A 25,234-nucleotide genomic window follows, 5' to 3' on the forward strand; every position below is an offset into this window, starting at 1 on the left:
TTTTCTACAGAGAGACTGAATACCTAAGCAGACAATGGCCAAACCTGTATACAACAATAGAACTCTGACCCACAACCTCTGCCACAATCAGTTCGAGGAGTCTAGCCTCTTGGCTTCCAACTCAGGATCTCCATCCCCTTTACATCCAGGACCAACCAGAGAAAGCCAAAATTCTCCCCAAACCAGGTAGCACACCTCCACCTTCCCCATGCCAGCAACCTCCCAGTAGGGCGTACCTGAAGCCTCTCCCCACCTTTTTTTTTGTTTGTTTCTATAAATTTTCCCCACTCCTCTGCCTGTCTTGAGTCTCTGCCAAATGCAAGTGATGGTGGCTGACTCCCTTACTAAGGCAAGCTCTGAATAAATAGCCTCTGTGCTCATTTGGCTTGTCTTCATTTATTTCCACACCACTGACTGGATAATGGACGACGTGATGCAGCCAAGTTATGGAAAAGCATCAGTTACTGAACATTTGTAAAGTGCTTTACAATCATTTTAGTATGCCTTGTAAACACCTTGTGAAATACCGATATCCCCATTTTAGAGCTGAGAAAATTGAGAAGGAACCAGGAGATTAAGTGATTTGCCCAGAGCTGGGATCAGAACATAAGCCCCCTGTGTTTGAGGTCGGTTGTTTATCCAGAGCTCAGCTGCACTTTGGAACCATTACCATTTTAAAGCATTTGACTCTGGGTTGAGTGAATATTAAGAAGTAGATCCCATTTCAGCCTGGCAGGCGCTAAAGTATTGTTTTTAGTTTGTTTTTCTAAGTTTTAGTAGACGACATATGGGCTCCATTAACTTTACTATGTAGCACAATTTTGAAGATAGTTTCTTCTCCAAAATATTTTTCACTGTAATTTAACATTTTAAAGTTCAGTACACACCATTCACCCTTGATACTTGTTTTTCTTCAAGTTGTGCCCTTTTCCTCTCTACTGTAGCAGGGAGGAGGGGAGGTCAGAAATCCAGCCAGAGGTATGTTCTGTTTTTGTGGCTGGGTGGGGTGAGGGGAGGGCAAATGTCACCGTTCCCAAAGTCCTCAGAATGCAAGCGCTTTCTTTCTTCCTTTCTTTTTCTCTCTCTTTCTTCCTTCCTTTCTTTCTTTCTTTCTTTCTTTCTTTCTTTCTTTCTTTCTTTCTTTCTTTCTTTCTTTCTTTCTTTCTTTCTTTCCTCNTTTCTTTCTTTCTTTCTTTCTTTCTTTCTTTCTTTCTTTCAAGATAAGAAGCCAAGTTTTAAGATGGCTGATGATTTTGACTGAAGAGGGTGTGAAGAAAAACTGAGCTATGCGGAACCTGACTTGAGTATGAGAACAGGGGCAGGTGGGAAAGGATGATTCTTCATAGCTCCTTACTGTCTGCAGAATCTACCCACAGGCATTCAAAAAGAAGGCTACATGGCAGCAGCATTTGGCCTGCGTGCTACCGTACCTGATCAACCCAGCGTGGAACACCCTACTGGTTTATTAGGGGACACCGACTGAGGCTGATAGACTTAGCACCATGTATAATTTCATTAAGTATTAAACAATAGCATCCATTTGCTTGCTAATGGTTCATCTGCCCAGTCCCCTCTCATTGACCTATTCACCCTCACTTACTTACTCACTCATAAACATATATTAATATTAGCTCCAAATTCTATGTATTCTACATTATCCTTTCACATATTGTTGTTTTTTTAAGCTTATTATGCATACGCCTGCAAATGTGTGTGATCATGTATATATTGTGAGAGCTGGTGAGGGTTTCCTTTTTTCTTCTGATGGTGTGACTGAGTGGCTTTCAATGATGAAGAGAACAGGCCAAGTGTCTGAGGAGATGGGCAGCCCAAAAGCAGAGTCTGACAATTCCTTGTATCTCCCTATTTAGTGTTGGAGCAAAGCCTCTGGAGGCAGAGGTGGGGATGGAGGAGAACACAGGTCTCAGGGTCTGAAGTGTTGAGGGTGGTGTTGGGAAGAGAGTGACACAGGCTGGACTGATGGAGGGTCCACCACTCCTAACTTTTATCATTCTTATCTGGCTGCATTTGGGCTTCTTTTCATCCTGCGAAAGATAGGCCAAAACCCTTAGAGCTTAGATGTGCAGATGTTAAAACTAACAGATGTTTACTGCTCACCTATACAGTGCAGGGGCCAACAGGTGTTGCCTCGACAGAAAATACAAGGATGGAGAGGCAGGGATGAGGCTGGGAGAGTCCTTTACTTCCCTGAGCTGTATTCTTCTTATCCTTTACTGCACTGTAGCCCCTGGGTGGCAAACAATAAATGATGCTAGCAGATCAAAAGAAATAGAAGACAAAATGTTACTTTCAATATTGCTGGAAAGACAAATTATCCACATAATAAAGTGATAACAAATATAAAGTTGCAAAGGTAATTCTGTGGGTCCTTGATAAAGACAGCATTTGCATATAATCACTGAAACAGAATTTAGTCTTTCACAAGCCTTATGTGTCCTCATTTTCTATAATTTAAATGTAAATGGATGTTTCTCCTTGAGAATAGATGAAAAATAAATGTTTACTAAAAACATTATAAATTACATTATATACAATAAGATTGAAACTCAAAATGGGACACCTGCCCCTCCCCCTGTATCTGGGTGTGTGTGTCACGTGGTGCATTATTTCCAGAAACACACATGCTCACAGTAGTACAGTGTGGTGGGAAGGATATTGAGTCAGGAGGCTGGAGCTCTCAGTTTTCGTTTTGACTCTTTTTGCTAAGCAACATTAAAATTTGGGGACAGATAACTTAGATTCTGAGCCTTATTTTGGCTATAAAAGTACTCTAAAAGTGACCTTAAAAACATAAGAGCACAAACAAAAACACCCTGTCAGCTCACCCTCTCTATAAGCTGAGTAAACTGTACTATCTCCACCCTAGGGAGAGAAATAAACAAAATCAAAAGACTTACCTACCGGTTCCTCAGCACATGGTCCTAGTTAAGTGTATGCACTTCATCACAGTGCACCTGGATTGTATCCCATTCTCCTAAAAATGCATAGAAGTGGGGTCTTAACTGGATTTTCTCTTCATGATATAGAAGCTGTTGCATGTATAGCCAATCACATTACTGCTCATTGCTGAAAGGAATGAACTTCAATGAAGAGGTTTCAAAATTCACTCATGATCATTTATGGAGTGTCTACTGTGTGCCAGGCACACTATTAAGTGTGGGAGAATCAGAGAAGTACTGCTCTCAAATATACCACAGTCCAGTGGTGGAACATGGAAACTGATAGCTTAGAAGATACTACGGAAGTGTCTTGCTAATGGTATAAATCAAGAGTCGTGCCAGAAATCCAGGAGCAATAAATAAGACCTCTCCTGGGAGGCTCTGAGAAGATGGCGATGGAGGTGATGTTTGAGCTGAGACTTGAAAGGTGAGTGGAAATTTGCCAGGTGAAGAAGAGGAAGGGCATTTACAAGCAGAGGGAATAGCATGGCTCACGAGGGTGCCTGGCACGGATGGTGAAGAGGGGTGGATAGCTGCAGCCCAGGTTTTTTGGTAAGGAAGGTAGATGGGAGGACAGTTAGGTTGGGGCTAGGGTGTTGGGAACCTTGTTATGTGACACTCAATGGGTAATACCCCCTGCAGGTAATGGGGGGTGCAGAGGTGTAATGCATGATGCACTGTGTCATGCTTTTAAAGCATCTGGAGGTCACATGGAGGGAGTGTGTGTACCTTGGGAGTAGAGTAAGGAGAAACAGGTTAGGGAAACTAAACAGGAAGTGACAGTGGGAAGGGTTAACTTTGAGAAGCATTTTTGAAAAGGAATAAATAATAGTTGGTAAACACTGGATGTGGAGGCAGAGGGAGAGAGAGAAGTAGAATATGACTTTGAAGTTGCTCAGTATAAGGGAGTCTGGGTGGTTGGTGGTACTATTAACAGAGGAGCGAGAACCCAGGAACAGGGTGGGTGCTCTACTCCAGTGTGCCTCCAGCTGAAGAGGGACAATTAACTTTGGCCCAGGTGATAGGTAGTCGTACAAGAAAACAAGATGTCAGCAGCTGAGAAAGTGGAGGAAGCCTTCCCCAGAATGAGACCACTGATCTCCTAATTTCCATGCTTTTGGCTCAGGGTATCATTCAATTCAACAAAATTTAAAAGCTGTTATCTAGAATATGTCTGATCTATTGCATTTTTTTTTTTAGCTATACTGTGCATTGCTCCAGTTATAAAAATGTAAAGAATGGAAACTCTGGAGCCAGATTATCTGGGCAAATGATTTCAAGCAAGTCCCTTAAACCTCTCTGTGCCTCACTTTGCTCATTTGCGAAATAAGTATAAAAATTCATGAGGTTGTTGTAGGAATGAGTTTGCATATGTAAAAGTGTGCCTGGCACATAGCGTAAGGACCTTTACTATCATTATTAATAAGTAATGGAAGGACCGGCTGAGTGGCGCGTTGGTTAAGAGTTGGCTTGGAACGCTAGCTCTGAGCAGCAGGGCCCCAGTTCGGATCCCACATGAGGGCTAGGGCCGCTGTGCCCTCTACAGCTAAGATGGTGAACAACAGCTCGACCTGGAGCTGGGCTGCCATGAGTCGCCAGCGATGGCGTAGGCTGCAGCCCCTGCTGCAGTGGGCTGCCGTGAGCTACATGAGCGACTGGCAGCTTGTGTGAGTGGCTGGCCGCCGGTGTGAGCTGCCAAGAGCTGTCATGAGCAGCCATCCAGTGGCTGGCAACCGATCTGCCTCACCCGGGAAGAGTGCAATGATAATACCAACATGGGCCAGTGAAGCGATGTCCTCCACAACTAGACTGAAGAACAAAAGGACAGCAACTTGGCTGTTCCCCTTCTCCGATTCCCCAGCACTTTTCCCCTCCCCCAATTCCCCAATAAAATCTTTTAAAAAGTAACAGAATACGTGACTAAAAGTGGTACAAAATGGAGATTTATCATCGCAGAACAGATTAGAAGTGGGCAGTTCCACGGTTGGTGATGCTGCTTAACCAAGTCATCGAGGACCAGAATCTTCCCACATCCCGCCTTGCCAGACTTAGCTTGTTAGTGATTTCTCCCCTCGTGGTGGTAGAAAGGCTGCAGTAGCTCCAATATCAAGTCCTTACATGACCAGCATTCCAAGCAAGAAATAATGGGTTGGGGCAAAAAGGGCTTTCTTCCTTGTGTAGCCCTCACTCATCAAGAATCTCTCCTAGAAGCCCCCAGGTTTCCTTTCAGATCGAAATGGGTCACAGGCCCATCCCTAACTGCAAGAGGGGCTGGGAAAGAATCTGACTCTTCTAACCTATAACAAATGAGGCAAAACTGGAGCTGGGGCTGTTACATGGCTAACCTGTAGTGCCCACCACAATCTAGGACTAAAGAGTTTCAAGGATGCCTCGCTCAGGCCAGGGGTAATTGAGAAACAAGAATGTAGCAGTATTATTCATCCAGAGGGTATGAGCCCTAGGCTCAATTCTTCAGGGGTCATTAGCTTTTTTAAGAATAGCTTTTTAACCCATGTGAGTATCTTGGTGAAATATGGAGAGAAGATATTTTTGAGGAGGGGGGACCACAATAATCTTCTCACTTGTTCTGATTGTCACCTTCCCTCCCCACAAACCAAAGGAGGGGGCCCATAATTCAGAGCACCTTGTCTAAAAGGTTGGCTAGTCATTGTTCAAGTTATTTAAACAAAAGCAAATGCAGGCTTCTTCCCTCTCTGAATGCCGCTCGCAGCAGTCTCACCCCCCGTGATGGGTAATAAGCAAAGAGGGCAGTGTAAGAAGAGCTACTCTTCTCCTTAGAAGCAGGTCTTAAATCCAGTAGTTACCTACATTCTACATCCATCCCCACAGTCACTGCCTGATTTGGGGCCCATACCATCTCTCATCGGGACTACTGCTATGGCCTCTGGTCTGGGCTCCCCATCAAGTTTCTCCATCACAGAAAGTCTGCATGCAGCAAGGTGGACGAAGGGAGCTACAAGAGAACCAGGGGAAAGCTTTTATAAACATCCACAGAAAGCCTTCTTTCCGCGAACCAATTTTTTTAACAAAGAGGAGAGAAATTTTAAAACTCTGAGGAACCTAGTTCCTAATTTGATTCTAGCCTACATGTGGCTAGTCAATAAATACTTGTTAAATTAAATTGATTCAAGGTTTTATTTATTCAACCTACTTAAAGCTTATGTAAACCCCATGGAGATTTGTCAAGCTGTTAGGTTGGAAAAATATATGAAAAGTAATGTTTTCAATAGACCAGCTTTCCTCTTAATGAACTTTATGAGCTTATTATAAACCAAATGGAGTAGGGAGAGGTTCCAGAAGAGGGGACAGGGAAAGGGGAGATAAGAAGCACAGAGAAGAAAAGCATGTTTCTATCATTGCCTACATGTGTCTTCCTTGTTGTACTTACTAACCAGCTACTGCCCTCTAGCGCTCACTGCATAACATGCTCACCTGAATTCCATTTTATCACCAGGAAGGGACCACGTCTCATTTTGCAGATAAGCAGCTTAAGTCCGGAGAGATGAGGTGTCAGACTGACCCAGGTGGCCTCCTGGATTCTCGGTTACCTACTAAAACTTGCCTGGCAAATTCCGAATATTAAAAGCATTTCTCAGACATTTCAATAACTAATCAATAAGCTACAGCACACTAATAATAATTTTAAGTGCTATCTATTATTACCAATGGTATTTTTTTTAAACGATCTTATTGGGGAATTGGGGGAGAGGAACAGTGTTGGGGAATTGGCGAAGGAGAAAAGGCAAGTTGCTGTCTTCTTGTTCTTCAGTCTAGTTGTGGAGGACGTCATTTCACTGGCCCATGTTGGTATTATCATTGTGCTTTCCCCGGATGAGTCAGTTGCTCGCCGGCCATTGGATGGCTGCTCACAGGGGCTCACAGCAGCTCACGAAAACTCACGTCAGCTGCCAGGCAGCCCCACTGCAGCCTACACCATCACCAGTGCCTCACGGCGGCCCAGCTCCAGGTTGAGCTGTTGTTCACCATCTTAGCTATAGAGGGCGTGGCCTCACTGACCCTCATGTGGGATCCAAACAGGTGCCCTGCTGCTCAGAGCTGGTGTCCCAAGTCAACTCTTAACCAACGTGCCACTCGGCTGGCCCCAATGTTATTTTAAATAAAGCCAAAAATGACTGTTGGTCAAGTTTAGATAAGGATTTATAAATATTGCTACATTTTAACTTAGTAAAGTTTAGAAAATGCCTACATTATTTTTTTAAGTTAATGAGAACAAATCCAAAGTAGATTTGGCCATGTATCAAAACTGACTTGTCACTGTGTCCATGTAGGCTACTACTCTGCTAGAATTCTCCCAAAAGAACCTCTTTGCTCATTGATGGGAAGGGGAAGGGGGTTGTCATTTTAACTTAGGACACATATTTTCATCATTTAATCATTTTGCTGGTGGGAATAAATGAAAAGTTATCCAGCTAGACATATGACTTACGAGAACATTACTGAGTAACAAAAGGTTTATTCAAATATTTAATTGGAAGGAAATACATCTGGAATAAGTTTTATTATAATTCACATAAAAAGGAAAGTAAATCCATTAGAATTAATACCATAAATAGTTGACTTTATTTGGAACTAGAAATATTAACAAATTGGAGCCTAGAAGTCCTAACCATTTTTTTTCTTTTTTTGCAAAAAGCCAGTCATTTTCCAATTTATATCCAATTACACTTTATTACTTCAGGTAGAGCTTCGTTTTCAGCTAATATTTTAGAGACAGATCACTCAAATTACCTAATTTGTTTCCTTGCCTCCCTTCTCTTTACAACAAAAGCAAAAAGAAAGTAGTAAGGGGCATTTGCCTCTCTTCAAAGTAATTCAAAAATCCTAAGACCAGCAAATCAGCTGACACTCACTACGTTTGGCTACTAGTAACTACATGAATTAAGAGACATCTAGTGTCGTCCTTAGATGTCCACATAGATCCCATTGATCAAATAATCAAGTCTCGAGTAACGTTTCCTGCGGAGGGATTCCAAGAGCATCCTACCCGAGAGGACAAGCCCTATCGCAAGAAACAGAACACCGAAGAGAAGGGTCCCCATGAGGAGCCACTTTTCAAATGGAAGGCTGTGCTGACTTTCTGGAAGCTTGTGCTGGGAGGCGCCACCTGAACTGGTCTTCCCGTTTTCCTGGGAAGCAGTTTTATTCATAGCAGAAGAGTCCACATTTAGCCAAAGAGCTGTAGCAGGGTTATGGGCATCTTCTGTGTTCAAAGTTAGGTTGAAATTTTCTCTCAAGTGCACCGTTTCTGGTGGGCCGTTCGGGTCTGTAGATGTCTGAAAGATGGTAGTTGGAACTGCTGTTGTCATGCTAGCTTGGGGTGTCACCACCGCATGTGTCAAAATTGTAGAAATGACTGTGGGAGGCTGAGAAGGGACTGTCGCCGGCCGAGCTGTGGTGGCCACCTGTGGTTGAGAAGTCGCAGAAGGTATGGCTGGAGCGTTGGTGGGGAGGAGTGGCTCTGGAGTGGCAGAGGTGGGACGCAGAGAAGTGACAGTCAATGTCGTGGGGAATGTGGTCTCATTTTCAAGCAGCAGATGAGCTATGTTTTGTTCTGAGGAAAACTGCAAACCCTGAGAATGGCCTTTTTCTTGGTAAACAGGCAACCGTGTACTCTCTGGATCCATCTTGAATAGTTTCTCCAAGTGATCCGAGGAGCTAAACTTCAGAGAAAGTGTATCTGTCCCTGAGATATCAGGGGGCTTTGAATACCCTGTCAGACGACGGGGTGTGGGAGCGACTGTTTGTGAAGACTGGCCGTGGAAGAGAGGATCTTCTTTGGCTAACTCTTGGGTTGGCCAATCAGGTTTGGCCAGCGATGGAAAATCTGAAAATGTAAAGAAAAGAAATGGGATACTTAAACATAGAAGGTACGTTAAGAAAAGACAAACATATCGGCTTGGTCAGTAAGTCCCCACACTGTTGATACTTGACATTTCATGGAAACATTTACAAAAAGGAAAAATACAAATTACTAAATCTGAACCTGATGGCTCTGCCTCTCCACCAGATGCTGTGGTTTATTTCTAGAGTGATGGGGCAGAGGAGAAGAGAAATGTGTGGAGGAGGACCAGGCAAAATAAGGAAGAGGTGAGAGGAGCAGAGGCACTAAAGGAGCTCAGATGGGCAGTAAGGGGGTTAGGAAGACACACTTAAGGGGCCAAGGCCAGGGGGATGCGGCAGGATCAGGACAGGGAGAGGGGATACCGGGTGAGGCCTGAGCTCCTGCAGGCTGTGCCATCTGGGTGGGATGTGATAACAACTGGGCAGCAAGCAATCCCTAGGACAGATTAACGGGGGCAGGAGGCAGGTGAGAGGGTATATGAGGAGGCCACAGGACAATGAGGAGAGGATTGGCTTTAACAAGGAGGACAGAGGAGGAGGCCAGAAGGGTCTGGTCTCCTCCAAAGTCACTGAGGCCAAGCAGCAGAAGGCTGATGACATTTTTCAATTAAAAAAAAAAAAAGTTGTTTCAGCACCACAGTCGGGGGAGGGAGGCAACCTGGGAGCTTTAATTTTGACTCTCAAAGATTCACGTTTTAGAGACAATGTTTTAGGTTCTAAAGACGATGGGACCGATATTTGAAATCATGATGGCCACACTGCTGACATAAAGAGCAGAAAACCCCACAGTCCTGATTCCTGCTGAGGAGGAACCAGCCTCCTATCCTCCCCGAGCATGACAATGTTTAGAATTTTGCTCTGAGTCACACACACACCACTTATCGCAGCTCAAACTGCCAAGGTTTGTTAAAGCAATCAGGGGCGGGGAAAGATCGCTGGAACTACTGTGCTATTTTACTAATCATTTCACTTAGGTGAGAACTACAGAAAATACAAGCGAAGAAGCAAAAGCATTCCCTGGCATTTACCGGTTCACTCTCCTCTGTTTTCTTTCCCCTTGTCTTCTTCAACTCCCCTCAATCTCATCCTCCTCTCTCCTAACAAACAGATCCAGAGGCAGCTTCAGATTTGTACTATCCTTGACTGCTCTCTAAGCTTCACACCTCTAAGAGGTCCTGTAGCACTGTCACTTATTAATCCATCTAGGACAGGTGCCCGCGAACTAAGGTCTGAGGGCCGAATTTGGCCTGCCACCTACCTTTGTATGGCTTTTGTGATAAGAACGGTTTCTACATTTCTAAGTGGTTAAGACGAATAAAAAAGTACATTTTGTGACACATGAAAATCACATGAAATTCAGATTTCAGTGTCCATAAAACTTTACTGGCACACAAACATGCTCATCACTGCTTTCGGACTACAAGGACAGAGGTAAAAGTACAACAGATGGGGGCGGCCGGTTAGCTCAGGTGGTTAGAGTGCAGGTTCATAACACCAAGGTTGCTGGTTCGATTCCCACATGGGCCACTGAGCTGCGCCCTCCACAACTAGATTAAAACAACTACTTGACTTGGAGCTCATGGGTCCTGGAAAAACACACTGTTCCCCAATAAAAAAAAATTTTAAAACAAAAAGTACAACAGATGGTGTATGACCCACAAAACCCAAAGATACTAACCTGAAAAGTCTAAAATACTTATTATTCAGCCCTTGACTGAAAAAGTTTGCGGATGCCTGCTCAAGGGTGTAGTGCTGTACTCTAAAACAGAATTTAGATGTCTGGACCTCCTCTTCCCTCCAACAATGCTGAAGAGTTTCTGCTACAAGTGATATCACATTCATAGACACAGCATCCCCATGAGATAAACTGCATCTTTATTTTTAGGTAACAGCAGGTATTTTTTTAAAAAAAGAGCAGGACTCAACATATTTCATTTTAAAGTTAAAAAAAAAGACAATTTAAGTAAATGCTCTGTGATGTGTGTGAACTCAGAACTTAAAAAAGGCCATCGACAAGAATGACCAAAACAGCTGTTTTCTTTCTCAAGAATGCAAGCTCATAAATAAAGCAAAGAAAGGGTTAGTCCCATTTCCTGATAAGATTCATCCATTGGCAAAGATCCTAGAACCACGCAGGGATCCTGCACACCTGCTCCATTGACCTCACCCACTGATGTTTGCCATCGGGGCGTGGTGCTTTCTCTCAGTCACGCAGACATGAGGCACAGAGGGAGCTGGGAAACAGCCCTGTGCCCTCAGCCCTTCTGCTGAGTTTCATTGCAAATGACTTCACTGTGTAAAAAATTTAGGGACTGACTATTACTTGGAAACCAGCTGAGCAAGCAGACTCCCAATTTATTCTACTTCAGAATTCCCCTATTGTAGTCCTTGGTAGACATGATATCCCACAAGCTGAAAAAAAAATTTTTTTAAATAATTCCAAGCAGCAATGGTTTTATAGAATGAACAGAGTACACTGTCATCCTTCAATATGTCAAACTTTCAGCCTATACATATTAGTCAATCAGTTATAGGAAACACAAAGTTCATCCGGAAACACACCACCAAACATACCTATTTAATTTCACTCCAAACAGGAGGCAGATAATTTACTTTTATGGGGTAATCTCAATCCATCAACCTGGGCAGATTCATACACAGAATTATACACACAACTTGTAAACATCCCATAGATATAAACAGTCCACTGCACACTATGTCCAGGGTTGGTGCCACTTTGCACTTAGCTATCCATCAACCAGCTTTAGGCTGATGACACCCCCTGGTGGCTGCCAGAGGAACGGTTTGATTCTCATTTCACTTCATTACCTACCTATACACTAGCCCTTAAAAGGTTTATGCCCGTGCCAAGTCTTTTCTCTCATTTCCACTGAAAAGAATCTTCATTGCAAAAACTCTCTTTTTTATAACTGCATTATAAAAGCAACAATATTACAGAAGTATTAAGAAAATTATAAAACAAATTCAACGATAATTTCTATCATCACGTCCCAGCAACTATTCACATGTCTGTATACCTGAAAGTTTAAAATATTTTTTTCATATAATTGAAAAACAACGGGGTGCTTTTTACCAGAAATTTAGGTGAGTTCGTTGAGTTCTACACCTCAAACTTATTTTTTAGTATCTGCATCGTAGCCCCTCAAGTGGCTCCATCATATTTTACACCCAACCATGCCCTGGCAATTGGATATTTACGAGCATGCTACATCTCGTTTTTCGCTTTTTAAATTAATTAAACAATAAACAGCTTCAGGCCAATAGGTTTTTATTTGTTTGGGTGTTGTTTCTTCAATGTAGATTTTATGGAAGAATTACTCTATTAAAATCATCCATAATTTCTTTAATAGTATGCTTTATGTGAAATAGATGACAGACATAGAGAATAGACAATGATAGTGGAAGGAAGGACAGAATGAAGAAAGCACAGGTAGTTTGAAGGGATAACAGAAGTGGAATGTGATGGTTCAACTTCCACATGATGGGCGCTCCTGAACAAGAAGAACAAAGGTCCCGTTCGGGGTCTTGAATCCTGACCTCTTTGGAAACTCAGACTGGCATGTGCAGTTCCTGCCAGACACCACCCTCAGGGATCTAACGGGCTCTGCAATATTCTAGGTGATCAAAGAGGAACAGCAAAAGGCTATATCCACAGCACAATGCAGGTCCCCAGTGTTTTTAGCCAAGATTATACACATACAGGCAGAAGAAGTGAAGGAGGCACACAGATCCGGGGCAGCCACCTTGGCCACTAAAGCCTCAAAAGGGTTTTATTTTTAGGTAAGATCGGTTATTTTTTTTTAAAAAGAGCAGGACTCAACATATTTCATTTTAAAGTAAAAACAAGGCAATTTAAGTAAATGTTGTCCATGCATGGTAAGGTCTTGAGTGTTTTGAGAAGCCTAATTTGTTCTCTGGCATAGTCTTTTAAAATGTGTGGTAAAATATATATACAATTTATCGCTTTAAGTGTACAGCTCAGTGGCACTGAGTATATTCACACTGTTGTGCAACCATCACCACCATCCAACTCCAGAACTTTTTTCATCTTGCAAAACTGAAACTTTGTACCTTATGTGCCAGTCTTTTTATACTGAGGCTCACGTCACTATTTAGAAAGAATTTACACAAATAACCTGTTTAAGGGAATGTTTGATACATCAGGTTTTCCTGGTTGATGAACAAAACTCAGACTCACCCAGGGGACAAAGCGGAGTCAGTGCCCAGGTGCCCTGAGCAGTATCATTCCCCAAAGTACTTCACATGTGGCATAACCCCGCTAAGAGAGAGCTCTTAACTGCTTTCCCCCTCCCAATCCTAAAGCCACTTCTCCTCAAATCTTCCTGAGCTCAGCAGTTGGTGCCACCATCCATCTATTGGGTCGTCGGAAAAGTCATGACACATTTTTGCAACGAAAAACAGAGAAAAAATACGTCATGACTTTTCCGACAACCCAATAGATGCTCAAGCCAAAAACTAGGACTTTGCTTCAATGCTTCTCTTTCCTTGTCCCTGACATTCATGCCAGCAGCACTTCCTATCAGCTCTACCTCAGAAACAACCCATATGTTTCCTTCTCTCCATCTCCTCTCCCACCCCCCTGGTCCACCATGCCAGGGCCTTTCACGTGGATCTCACCCCACCTCCCCTCTTGCTGCTGTGTCACTGCCCATTCCCAACAGAGCAGTCACAGGGAGCTTTGAGAAATCACCTTTAAAACACTACGTTACATGCCTGCTTAAAACTTCCAGCAGCTCCCCATTACACACCAAAAATAAAAAGGTCCTACCCTACCTACCCGGCTTACAAAGCTTTATGTATCTCCCCATCCTTCTTACTTCTGGCACATCACTCTTTCTGTACGTCGTTCCCTGTAAGTCAGCCAGCTGGGACTGGAGTGTTTTCCAAAATCATTCTGCCTTCAGAGAGTGGAACAGGCTATTTCCTCTGCCTGGAAGGTCTTCTCACAATCTTCTCACCTCTGGCTCTTGACTGCTCAGATCTCAGGTTAGGAGTTACTTCACAGATGCTTCCTCTGATCACCTCATCTACAGGGTCCTCTCAGGGACTATCTATTATATTGCCTTAGCTCAATTACCTGCATAGCACTTGTGACTGTGTTTTTCTTGATTATTGATTTATTACGGTTATTGTCTGTCTCTCTCCTAAAACATATGTTTCAGAAGTGAGAACCTTGTTTTTCATGTTTAGTGTAGTATCCTTGTATTCCCAGGGTGTAAAGAGCGCTTGGCACATAGGAGATGCTAAATAATATTTGTTGTTTATTGAATAAATGACCAAAACAATCATATTAATAATCAAGGGTATAATGACTAAAACTTTCTAAAACTTAATTAAAAGGAAATTTGACACTGAAAGCATTTCATCCTGAAAAATTAACAAGTCAAAATCTCACCAAAATATAGCCAAATAATTATATTAATTTTTTAGTTGTTTATTTTCTATATTCTGAACAAATATATAAGTTCCATGAGCATGAAAATTGTATTTCCAATGCCTTGAACAGAATTTAGCACATGGCAGATGCTCAATTAATATTGTTTAATAAACTTCTCTCCAGGTCAAGACAATAAAATCCACTGAGTTTAGATTTCAGATAAAGTGATTGTACAATAATTCTAACCTAATGAGAAACATCCTAGAATTTTGTATATTCACATAGTCTTAACCCTTTCAAAAGAGAAGACATGTAAACTTATTCCAGTGTTGCTGACATTGTTCTAAAGAGGTATTTCAAAATGTTTTCATGAAAGATCTGTGTACCTTTTATATTATGAAGGTAAAAACAAAATAAAATACTATCATTCGGAGGTCTTCCATTGGAAAAATGGTATTTGGTTTAATAAGTTTAATTTTAAATCGTGAGATTTAAATCGTGAGCAGTTCTAGACTCTTTCGTAGAAGATCTTTCACATGAACCATATCCTTAAATAATTGCAATCACAAAAGAAAAAGAACAATGCTCTTATTACCTCTAATTATCCTGTAAGTCATAAGTCCCTTTGCTGGTTTTAGTGGACAGGCTTCCTCACTGGGACAGAAAAACAGGTAGCAGTTGGGTTGTCTAGTTGTTTTTCGAGTGTCGAAGATCATCAGGTTACATGCTTTGTCCCCTGCAACGAAAGATTTCATAAGCATTATTTTGAAATGGGATTTTCTAAGAGTATGGTAAGCAGGAAGAACTTCATTTATTCTGGAGTCCAACACAGACACTTTTGGTCACTTTGTTCACTTGTTTGCTGACTGCTGAATCATTTCCTTTTCCTTAGTCTAGTCACCTGAAGCAATGTTTAAAGACATACTGGACTTAAAAATCTGAATTAAGGTATTTTTGGCAAAACCAATTTTTAATAGTACACTTAATTCTTTAGAAATAAACCTTCCATTTGCTAAAATATCCACCAAAATATACATAGAAATACTGACTTTACAATCTTTCCACAACTCACTGTTGAGTTGGGCCTTAAGAAATGGATCTGACTGTAACTGCAAGTATCTCTTGCATCCTGAAGGCATCTCAGAAACCTGTGAAGCCATGAGCCTGGCTTTCTTGAGTGGGGTCAGTAATTTCAGCATCATACAAATATGCCTCCTTGCACAAAGACTCTCAGTAATATATGAAATGCAAAGTCTACTTTTTATTTTTATCAGTATCATTCTTCTTTTGTTTCTTTCTGCACATTTCCCCTCTTCCTTATCATTTTTGTTTTATTTTCCTTCCTTCTTCACTTTTCACTCTTAACTTTCATTTCTGCCTTCTCTTTCTCTTCCTCTTATGTCCAATAGAAGTTATTCTCTCTAAGCTTCATGGCCTAGAGTTGGCTTTGGCTTCAACCTGGTACAGTCTCACATCTTGGCTTGTGACCCTTGAGGGATCACAATACCCTGGGTCAAGTTGAAGGTTAAGAGACATATAAGCTAATTATTAAAAACGCATGTTCTGACAACATGAATGGAACTTAAGAATATTATGCTAAGTGAAATATGTCAGACAGAAAAGGACAAGAACCATATGATATCACTCATATGGGGTATATAAAACAAAAAGCAACAAATGAACAAACAGAACAAATAAACAACCCCCCAAGAAACACACTTATAGATACACACAATAGAATGGTGGTTACCAGAGGGGGAGAGGCTGGGGGGAGAACAAAGAGGGTCAAATATATGGTGACAGAGGAGATCAGACTAGGGTGATAAGCACACAATACAGTATACAGCTGTTGTGTTATACACATGAATGTTGTATAACACGATATCTGTATAATCTACTATGTTGCATACCTGAAATTTATATAATGTTATCAACCAATGTTACCCCAATAAATTTTTTTTAAAACCCTGCAAGTACTTTCTCACCACAGACACACACACAAAAGGTAACTTGTGTTAAATAACTTTATTGTGGTAATCATTTTGCAATATATACCTGTTTCAAATCTTTATGTTTTATATCTTAAATTTATACAATGTTATGTGCCAAACATATCTCAATAAAGCTGGGGAAGAAAAACCACATGGTCTGCCAATTATCACTGCCACTTCTTCAAATCAGATGATGGTTAGGAATCAACCTTGATAGGACTTAGTTAGCTTCTGCAGGAGTTTTATCATGTCATCTCTCCATTAACCAGGTAACAAAAAAGATACTACTCTAGCTTTTCCTTTCTCTGCACTGTGACAATTTTGCAATCCCATTGGTGGGGGGAGGGGGGGTACTTAGGTAAAGGCAAGGGTCCATAGTCCCCCAAGTTATATGCAAAATTTGGTGTCCTTTGTATTTATGATGTTTTTTTTAGAGTCCATGGTTATATGCAACTTAAATTATCAAAGTGCTTTTTGAACTATAAACAGTTAAAAACCGTTGCTCAATTAATGAGGACAAAGTGTGAGATCTATTAACTGAGACCCATAATTACCTCTGCTTACAGTAAAGCAGTAACAGTATTTTTACTTGCAGAATAAAGCAGCAAACCCTCATTTCTTACTAAATGCCCATCATGGAACTGAACTGAAATGCAAGGTTTCCTATGTTGCCAGGAAATACACACAGCATTCAGTCTTGTTTTCTGGTGAAGTTTCTATTTCACATAAATATTGATATCTACATTTAAAGAAAAACTAAAAATTTAAATGAAATCTCTGTAACTTCCATAAATCACTTCAAAAAGAGTGGCAAGGACTGGCCGATTATTGCGTTGGTTAACAGCTGGCTTGGGACGCCAGCTCTGAGCAGCAGGGCCCCAGTTCAGATCCCACATGCGGGCCAGTGACACTGCCCTCTACAGCTAAGATGGTGAACAACAGCTCGACTTGGAGCTGGGCTGCTGAGAGTCACCGGTGACGGCATAGGCTGCAGCCCCTGCTGCAGTGGGCTGCCATAAGCTACCGTGTGTGGCTGGCAGCAAGTGTGAGTGGCCAGCAGTTGGTGTGAGCTGCCAATAGCCACTGTGAGTGGCCGGCTGGCCGGCGACCAATCTGCCTCAGCCGAGAAGAGCGCAATGATAATACCAACATGGGCCAGTGAAGCAACGTCCTCCACAACTAGACTGAAGAACAAAAGGACAGCGACTTATCTGTTCCCTTTCTCCTGATTTCCCAGCACTGTTCCCCTCCCCCAATTCCCCAATAAAATCGTAAAAAAAAAAAAAAAGTGGCTAAAAGCATGCTGATTTTGAGACCACTGAAGGGTTTTTTTCCTCCTGAGGACAAATATGTGGTGTCTTTTCCACACTAACTCTCCAATTCTCTGATTCTCCAACACCAACTGGGTGTCCTACAATCCAATTCTGACGTTAACTACCTGAAGTTAGAGGCAGGTTTAAGGGCTTAGACCATTAACACTGCCCTCACATTAGATGCCAGTCACAAGTACCAGGTCCCCAGGTTACTCACACTTCTGCCAACTTGGCTACAAATTCAGGGTCCCACAACCCCCCATGCCCAGTTCAATAACTGCTAGAACTACTCACAGGACTCAGGAAAATGCTATACTCACTAATATAGTTTATTATAAGGGCTATAAATGAACATCCAGATAAAGATATACATAGGATGAGGCCCAAAAGGCATCCTGAGTGCAGGAGCCTGTGTCCCTATGGTGCTGGGGTGAGCCACCTTCTGGCACCTGGATGTGTTCACCAACTTGGAAGCTCCCAGAACCCAGTTTTGGGAGTTTTTATGGAGGTTTCAACAGACATAATTGACCAAATCATTGGCCACTGGGGACAGAATTCAATTTCCAGCCCCTCTTCCCTACCCAGAGGTAGAGGATGGCATAGGGCTGAAAATTCCAACCTAACTAAGACTTGGTTTTTCTGGTGACTAGCACCCATCCTGAAGCAATCTAGGGCCCCTAACCAAGAGTCCTTATTGGCATAAACTCAGGGATGATTGAAAGGGGTTTATTATGAATAACAAAAGAAGCTCCTTTGCTGAAGAAATTCTAAGGGTTTTAGGAGTTCTGTGCTAGGAACCAGGGACAAAGACCAAATAGATATAGATATACATGATATAGATATAGATATATTATAGATATAAGTCTTCCTTCTTTCCTTCCTTCCTTCCTTCCTTGCTCCCTTCCTTCCTATACCACAACCCTTATAGAAAGAAAAGGAAGTAAAGATCTAAGAGAAACATGATTTGGTTGGCTAATACATAAGGCTCACTAGTCCAGCATTCACTAGCTCTTTTAGGATCTGATGGCAAGGCTTTGTCCATCTTACTGTTTTATCTCCAGCATGTAGCAAGGCATTAGGTGCCCAATAAATTTAGTCTTGTTTTGTTTTCATTTAGGAAATTAGGACAGGGTCATAAACAATTAAAAAGTAACCATTGTTTCACTTAAATATATACTTCTCTTTTCAGGTCATAAGTTTGAAGCCTGAAATATGCAAAGACATGGTTTAAACCTGTGGGCTTCAATTTCCTTCTGTGTCATGTAAACAGGTCAGACAAAATGACTTCCCATGCTCCTTAGAGTCCTAGAAGCTGTAATAAGTGGACTGTGGCTCCTGACTCACCTTACGCCATCAGCTCCAGGGAAGGGAGACAAAATGGAGGTATCGTACCTCCACTTAAAAATCAAATGCTGGGGCTGGCCGAGTGGCACGTTGGTTGAGTTGGCTTGGGATGCCAGCTCTGAGCAGCAGGGCCCTGGTTCGGATCCCACATGAGGGCCAGTGATGCTGTGCCCTCTACAGCTAAGATGGTGAACAACACTCCACCTGGAGCTGGGCTGCCATGAGTCGCTGGTGATGGCATAGGCGGCAGTGAGGCTGGCCAGCAGCGGGCTGCCATAAGCTACCGTGAGCTGTGGGCAGCCAGTGTGAGCGGCCATCCAATGGCTGGCAAGGGACTGCCTCACCCAAGAAGAGCACAATGATCACAATACCAACATGGGCCAATGAAGCAACAACGTCCTCCACAACAAGACTGAAGAACAAAAGGACAGCAACTTGTCTGTTCTCCTTCCCTGATTCCCCAAAGCTGTTCCCTTCCCCCAATTCCCCAATAAAATCTTTGAAACAAAAATAATCAAATGCTGATTTTCCTATGGGATGAGTTAAGAATGTTTTGTCTCAATTCCCTTTCCCTGTTTAAATGTTCTTTGTAATATCACACTGTATTTGCAATGTTCCATGATAGTGGCAGCTAAGCATTTAAATGAGATTTTTGTTTTTAATGTTCTGGCTGACTGTTAGAACATAACACTGGTGGTTCTCAACCTTTTTTCTACCCAAACACCTGAGTACATACACACACACTCATCAGTAACTTTGACTCAGCTTAGGGGAGGGGGGCACGCTTGTGGAACATTCCCCCAGTGATTCTGTCACCCAACTTTATACCCCATGGAGAATCATTAGTATAAACTATTCAGCCACACCAACCAACTACTTATGTCACAAAACACATAGAATAAGGGGTTGCCAAGGGGCTATTACTTACCTGAAATGTTTTTTGTTGAACAGCAAGAATTAATGCAGTCTTTTTGAGTTAATGTATGTATGGGCTCATTGCCTCTGATTCCCTTAGAAAGGGATGACTGGATGTCAATGATGACATCTTCCAGGCTCTGGATGGGACAATCCTGACCGGTGGACAGTCTGACCGTCAGGAAACAAATGATTACAAAAGTATAGGTCAAGCTCCGTCCTTCCCTGAAGAACATTTTAAATTCCAGTGTAGTTTTAGTCTTCGAGATCAAGGATAACCCTCCCTCTGGTCTTAGTTTGCTTCCTTAGAAGATTGAACAGAAGATGGAATTTCTCTCTAGAAAACAGAACATCCTTAATGAGTTTTGCTTCTTTTAACAAATCTAGGGAAGATACATTTCATTTCCTTCAAGTCAATGTAAATTATTCACAATCTGTAGAAGGACAGAAATAAACAACTATTTTTTATTCATTTCACTTTTAATAGATTTGAGATCTTTTATTAAAAACTTGGCAAAGAACTAATGAGCACAGACATGTATACTACTTTATAAATGCTTAAAAGCTGACATGTGTCTATAAAGAAAGACAAACAGCAGGCCTACCTCTGAGTTCTAGACTCCTTCCGCTTCTTGCCTCTCCTAACCAGAAGGGACGAGGACACAAAATCTCTAGTCACTGATGAAACAGTGATAATAGGTTTGGGCATATTTCCTTTCTCAGTAGTAACAATTAGCATTTTTAAATCACCTACTGGGTGGTAGGCAATGTGCTAAGACATTTATATATATTATCCTATTTAATCCTTATACTAGCGCTGCATAAATCTATTATTTTCCTCATTTTATTTATGAGGAAACTGAGGCAGCCTTTCTTGTTGCTTCTTCTCTTTAAGTATCAAACCAGAAGCAAGTAACCCTAGTAATCTAATTCTAGGAATTAACCTGTCAACAAGGGAGACTACTCTTATGGCTCAGTGGAAGGAACGTTTATGGGCAAGTGTTCTTTTTGACACTGCTAAAAACACAAAAGTTACACTACATATATTGCCAACTCCATTGGTAAGCTGGTTCTTCTAGGAAAAATAAAAATAAATGTTAACCTGGGAAGTAGCCTGGTAAAGCTTAGGATCTCTTCCGAGAGACATGTTTTAAAATTCATAAAATAAAATATACAGGATTACAAGGGAAGCCAGTTATACTGAAATATAATTATCAAGGTAGTTTTTAAAACAAGCCTATAAAACGCTAATGAAAGAAATCAAAGAAGATCAAAATAAATGGAGAGATTTTCCACATTTATCAATACTGTTAAGATGTCAGTTCTTCCCAACTTGATCTGTGGATTCAATGCAATCCCAAGCAAAATCCCAGTAAGTTATTTTGTGGATTTCAACAAAGTGATTTTATAGTTTACATGGAAATGCAAAAAGTCCAAGAATAGTCAACACAATACTGAAGAAGAACAAAGCTGGAGGACTGACACTATGCAACTTCAATACTTACTATAAAGCTACAGCAATCAAGACAGTGCAGTATTGGCGAAAGAATGGACAACTAGATCAGTGGAATAGAACGGAGAGCCCAGAAATAGACCCACACAAATATAGGCAACTGATCTTTGACAAAGGAGCAAAGGCAATTCAATGGGGAAAGGATAGTCTTCTCAAAAATGGTGTGGAATAATTGGAGATCCACACGCAAAAAAATAAATCTAGACACAGACCTTCCTCTCTTCACAAAAATTAACTCAAGAAGGATTATTAAACTACATGTAAAATGCAAAACTATAAATGCATAGTATAACATAGAAGAGCATAACATAGAGTATAACATAAAAGAATATCTTTATGAACTTAGATTAGGCAATAAGTTTTTAGATACAACACCAATAGCATAATCCATGAAAGAAAAACATGACAGCTTAGATTTCATTAAAATTAAAAACTTCTCTGTGCAAGCACTGTCAAGAGAACAAAAAAGGCAAGCCATAGACTGGGAGAAAAGATGTGCAAAACACATATCTGATAAAGAACTGGTAGCCAAACTCTACAAAGAGCTCTTAATGCTTAACAGTGAGAAAACAACCCAATTAAAAATGGGCAAAACATCTGAAAGACACTTCACCAAAGAAGATATACAGATGACAAATAAGCACGTAAAAGGCACTCAACATTGTCATTAGGGAATTGCGAATTCAATCAACAAGACACCACCACTCACCTATTAGAACAGCTACAATCCAAAAAAAAAAAAAAAAACCAACAAAACGAAATCCTGACAAAAATCTGCATACAAATATTTATAGTAACTTTATTCATAATTGTCCAAACTGGAAGCAACCAAGATGTTCCTTAACAGATGAATGGATAAACAAAATATATCCATACAAAGGAATAACATTCGGCGATAAAAGAAATGAGCTATCAAGTCATAAAAAGACACAGAGAAACCTTAATTGCATATTGCCAAATGAAAGAAGATAGCCTGAAAGGTATTATTCTAACTATATGACATGCTGGAAAAGGTGGAACTACATTGACAGTAAAAAATCGGTGGAGCACAAAAGATTTTTTAGGGCAGTGAAATTTCTGTTTGATACTCTAATGGTCGGTACATGTCATTATTTTTGTCAAAACCCATAGAACTGAACAACACAAAGAGTGAACTCTAATGTAAACAGATAGACTTTAGTTAAAAACAACAAAATCGTTTAACTCCCCCCCAAGAAACAACCAGTAAATGGTAGTAAAGCACAAGTCTAATAGCTACCTTGTTAACTATTATGCCCAACTTTTGAAAAAATAAAATAACATTTCTATTTCTGCCATGCCAGCCTCTATACTAAGCACTTTACATATCTGTCATTTAATCCTTACAAGAATCCTAATGAGATAGATTCCATTATTATCTCCATTTTTAGTTAAAATAAAAGCTGTTATATGTCCTTATTAACCTATTAAACAAGTGATACATTTAATAACTGCCATAATTTTGAAGCAGTGTTGAATGTAAATGATATTTTGAGATATGTTCAATAGGTAATTTGATATGAAAATATCCGTGATTTAGGATGACTTTTGCCTACATGCCTCTTAAAGGAAATGCTACATTTCAGATAGAGATTAGTAAAATAATAAATTTTTCCACCGAAATTCACAGACTTTCTGAATACCATGGTCTCCCCATGGTATTAACAATCCTGGCACAAGTTACCTTTTTATGCTGCCACATTTTGCAAGTCTTTTTTCTGGCCTTAAATAAATCAAAACAGGAACAAAAGAGAAAAACCAGGCCAATACTTTACTTTGAATGGATTCTGACATAACCACTCCTGAAGCTCATGTAAAGAAACCTGAACTTGGCACCAAGATGGGATAGGAGCTATGTTTTCAGTAAGCAGCATCTTGATCGTGCCTGAACTGCAAGAAGTACTGGAGTATATCTCATTCAAGGCATTCAACAATTATTAGGTAAATTAATTCTTCTTCTAATCTATTATTATTTAGGCCTTAAAGGTGCAAAACCAAGCTGAATCCTGTTGAAAAAGGGAAAAGGGTACAGGTGGGAGGGAGAGGAAGCACCCGAGTTTTAATGCCTGCTGACCATACAGTCAAACGTATGTGTACTTAACTGTGTCAAATATTGGTAATCATTTCACGCACAGCATAATCTAACCTAATTTATCAAGATGTTTATAACCACACACACGTACCCTACAGAGTATTAGACAATTAGCAGGTTCAATAATGAATAGCGAAGACAAATCACGCAAGAAAAAAAATGGGAAATTTTCCCTTCCTTTGCGGAAATGTGTGTCGCTCACTAAACTATTCTTCTGCCTATCCTGATGACGACGCGAAGCCAGTGCCATTTATGACAGGTGCCTCTGGCCGGCCTGGAGAGCCCCTCTTGGGTACCGCAGTGCCAAAAGATCCAGGTCAGCCCTCCTTCGCCCCAGCCTGGTCCTTCGCGGGTTCCCGGGTGGGTAGAGGAGCCTGGACCCAGGTAAGGAGGGGCGCTGCTCTCTCTCTGCAGGCGGCGACGCTGCAGGCGGCAGGTGCGGAGAGGAGGGCGAGGACGCCTTTACCTGGCGGCGAGAGGACCCTGGGGCTCCTCGGGTCCACACCGTGCGAGGGCAGCTCCGATGCGCTTGCCGGGAAGCAGCGGCGACGCCCTGCGAGGGTCTTGGCGAGTCAGGCAGGGGATGCTCCGCAGCAACCACCGGGGCTGGCGGGGCTGTAGTTCGCAAGTTCCTGCTTCCGTTGCAGCCGCCCAAAGTTTGCTGGGGGGGAAGGGCACATTCCTGGCCTCCAACCCGGAGCTGCTTCCCAGCAACTGCGAGCGCGGTCCTCTGGGGACCCGCGAGAGACGCGAGCCCCTCGTCTCGATGGCTCCAGCGCCCAGCAGCGGCGCTGAGCCCAGGAAACAGCTCGCGTCCCCAGCCATCCCCGCCCCACTCACCCACGCGCGCACCGGAAGGCCAAGAGCATTGCGAGGGGTCTGTGGGCACGACCCTCTTGCCAGAGATTCTGCAGCTGTGCCTTCTCACTTCCAGGAGACGAGAGAACACGCAAATACGCAGGAAGAAAGTCAAACAGTACAAAACTCGATATATAGTGAAAAACCTGGTTCTCATCCCCTGCCCTAGCCATAGTTGCCCTCTCTAGAGGCAACCACTGAGCGCACCTTCTCCACGATCATGAGTTTATAGTGCATTCTACCTGGGGCATACTTATGAGAACCTATTTCGATAACTGGAGGCCTGGAGGGTCCTCAATTAGACTTGGCAATTCTTAGCTAAATATTATGTGCAAGTCAAGCCTCAGGGAAGACCCTTGGGATTCTGCAGGATTTATTGTTTACAGATATGGGCATGATAAAAACAGTGGCATCTGTTATAGTTATTAAAATTGTATCCCTAACATTTAGCATAGCACCTGGTACGTAATAGGTACCCAGCAAATATTTAACCAAAGTATGTCTGTGGGTTGAATGAATGGAAAAGAACTTATAAGGCATTGGTTGCAGAAGTGTGTTTCTAAATCAACCCTAGCTCCACCCCACCTCCATATATATTCAAACACATGCAGCATTACTGAACCACTGACACTTCACTTGCCAAGTAGTCTAACCTTTGACAATGTCTCCATCTTGGTCGGTATGAAAGAGCTTTCAGACCTAAAGCACTTACTGTATTTCCCCATGTATGACAGCCCTTTTTCAAAAAATTTGGGGTCTAAAAACTGGGTGTGTGTTATACAGTGGTTGTAGATCGTTGTCAAGTCATTTAAGAAGTGTGGCATTTCAAATGCCATAGATGGAACTGAGGACGAGGCAATATACGAAGACAGTGATTCGTCATCAGACACAGATGAGGACAAGCTAATGGTTGGGAGTTTTGACAGTG

The 25,234-nt window shown here is 41.7% G+C and overlaps 1 protein-coding gene across 1 annotated transcript; it reads right to left on the minus strand.

Moving 5' to 3' along the window:
- Positions 1-7,533: 7,533 nt before the first annotated feature.
- Positions 7,534-24,082, minus strand: MANSC1 (MANSC domain containing 1). The gene is made up of 4 exons (XM_019643257.1): positions 23,915-24,082; positions 19,839-20,162; positions 14,858-14,998; positions 7,534-8,826 (listed from the first exon to the last, which is right to left on the minus strand). Exons 2-4 carry the CDS (start codon positions 20,059-20,061, stop codon positions 7,904-7,906), a joined length of 1,287 nt encoding a protein of 428 aa, XP_019498802.1. The 5' UTR covers positions 20,062-20,162; positions 23,915-24,082; the 3' UTR covers positions 7,534-7,903.
- Between the last annotated feature and the right edge of the window lie 1,152 nt (positions 24,083-25,234).

The sequence above is a fragment of the Hipposideros armiger genome, unplaced genomic scaffold (genome assembly GCF_001890085.2).
Source record: "Hipposideros armiger isolate ML-2016 unplaced genomic scaffold, ASM189008v1 scaffold_76, whole genome shotgun sequence".
NCBI lineage: Eukaryota > Metazoa > Chordata > Mammalia > Chiroptera > Hipposideridae > Hipposideros > Hipposideros armiger.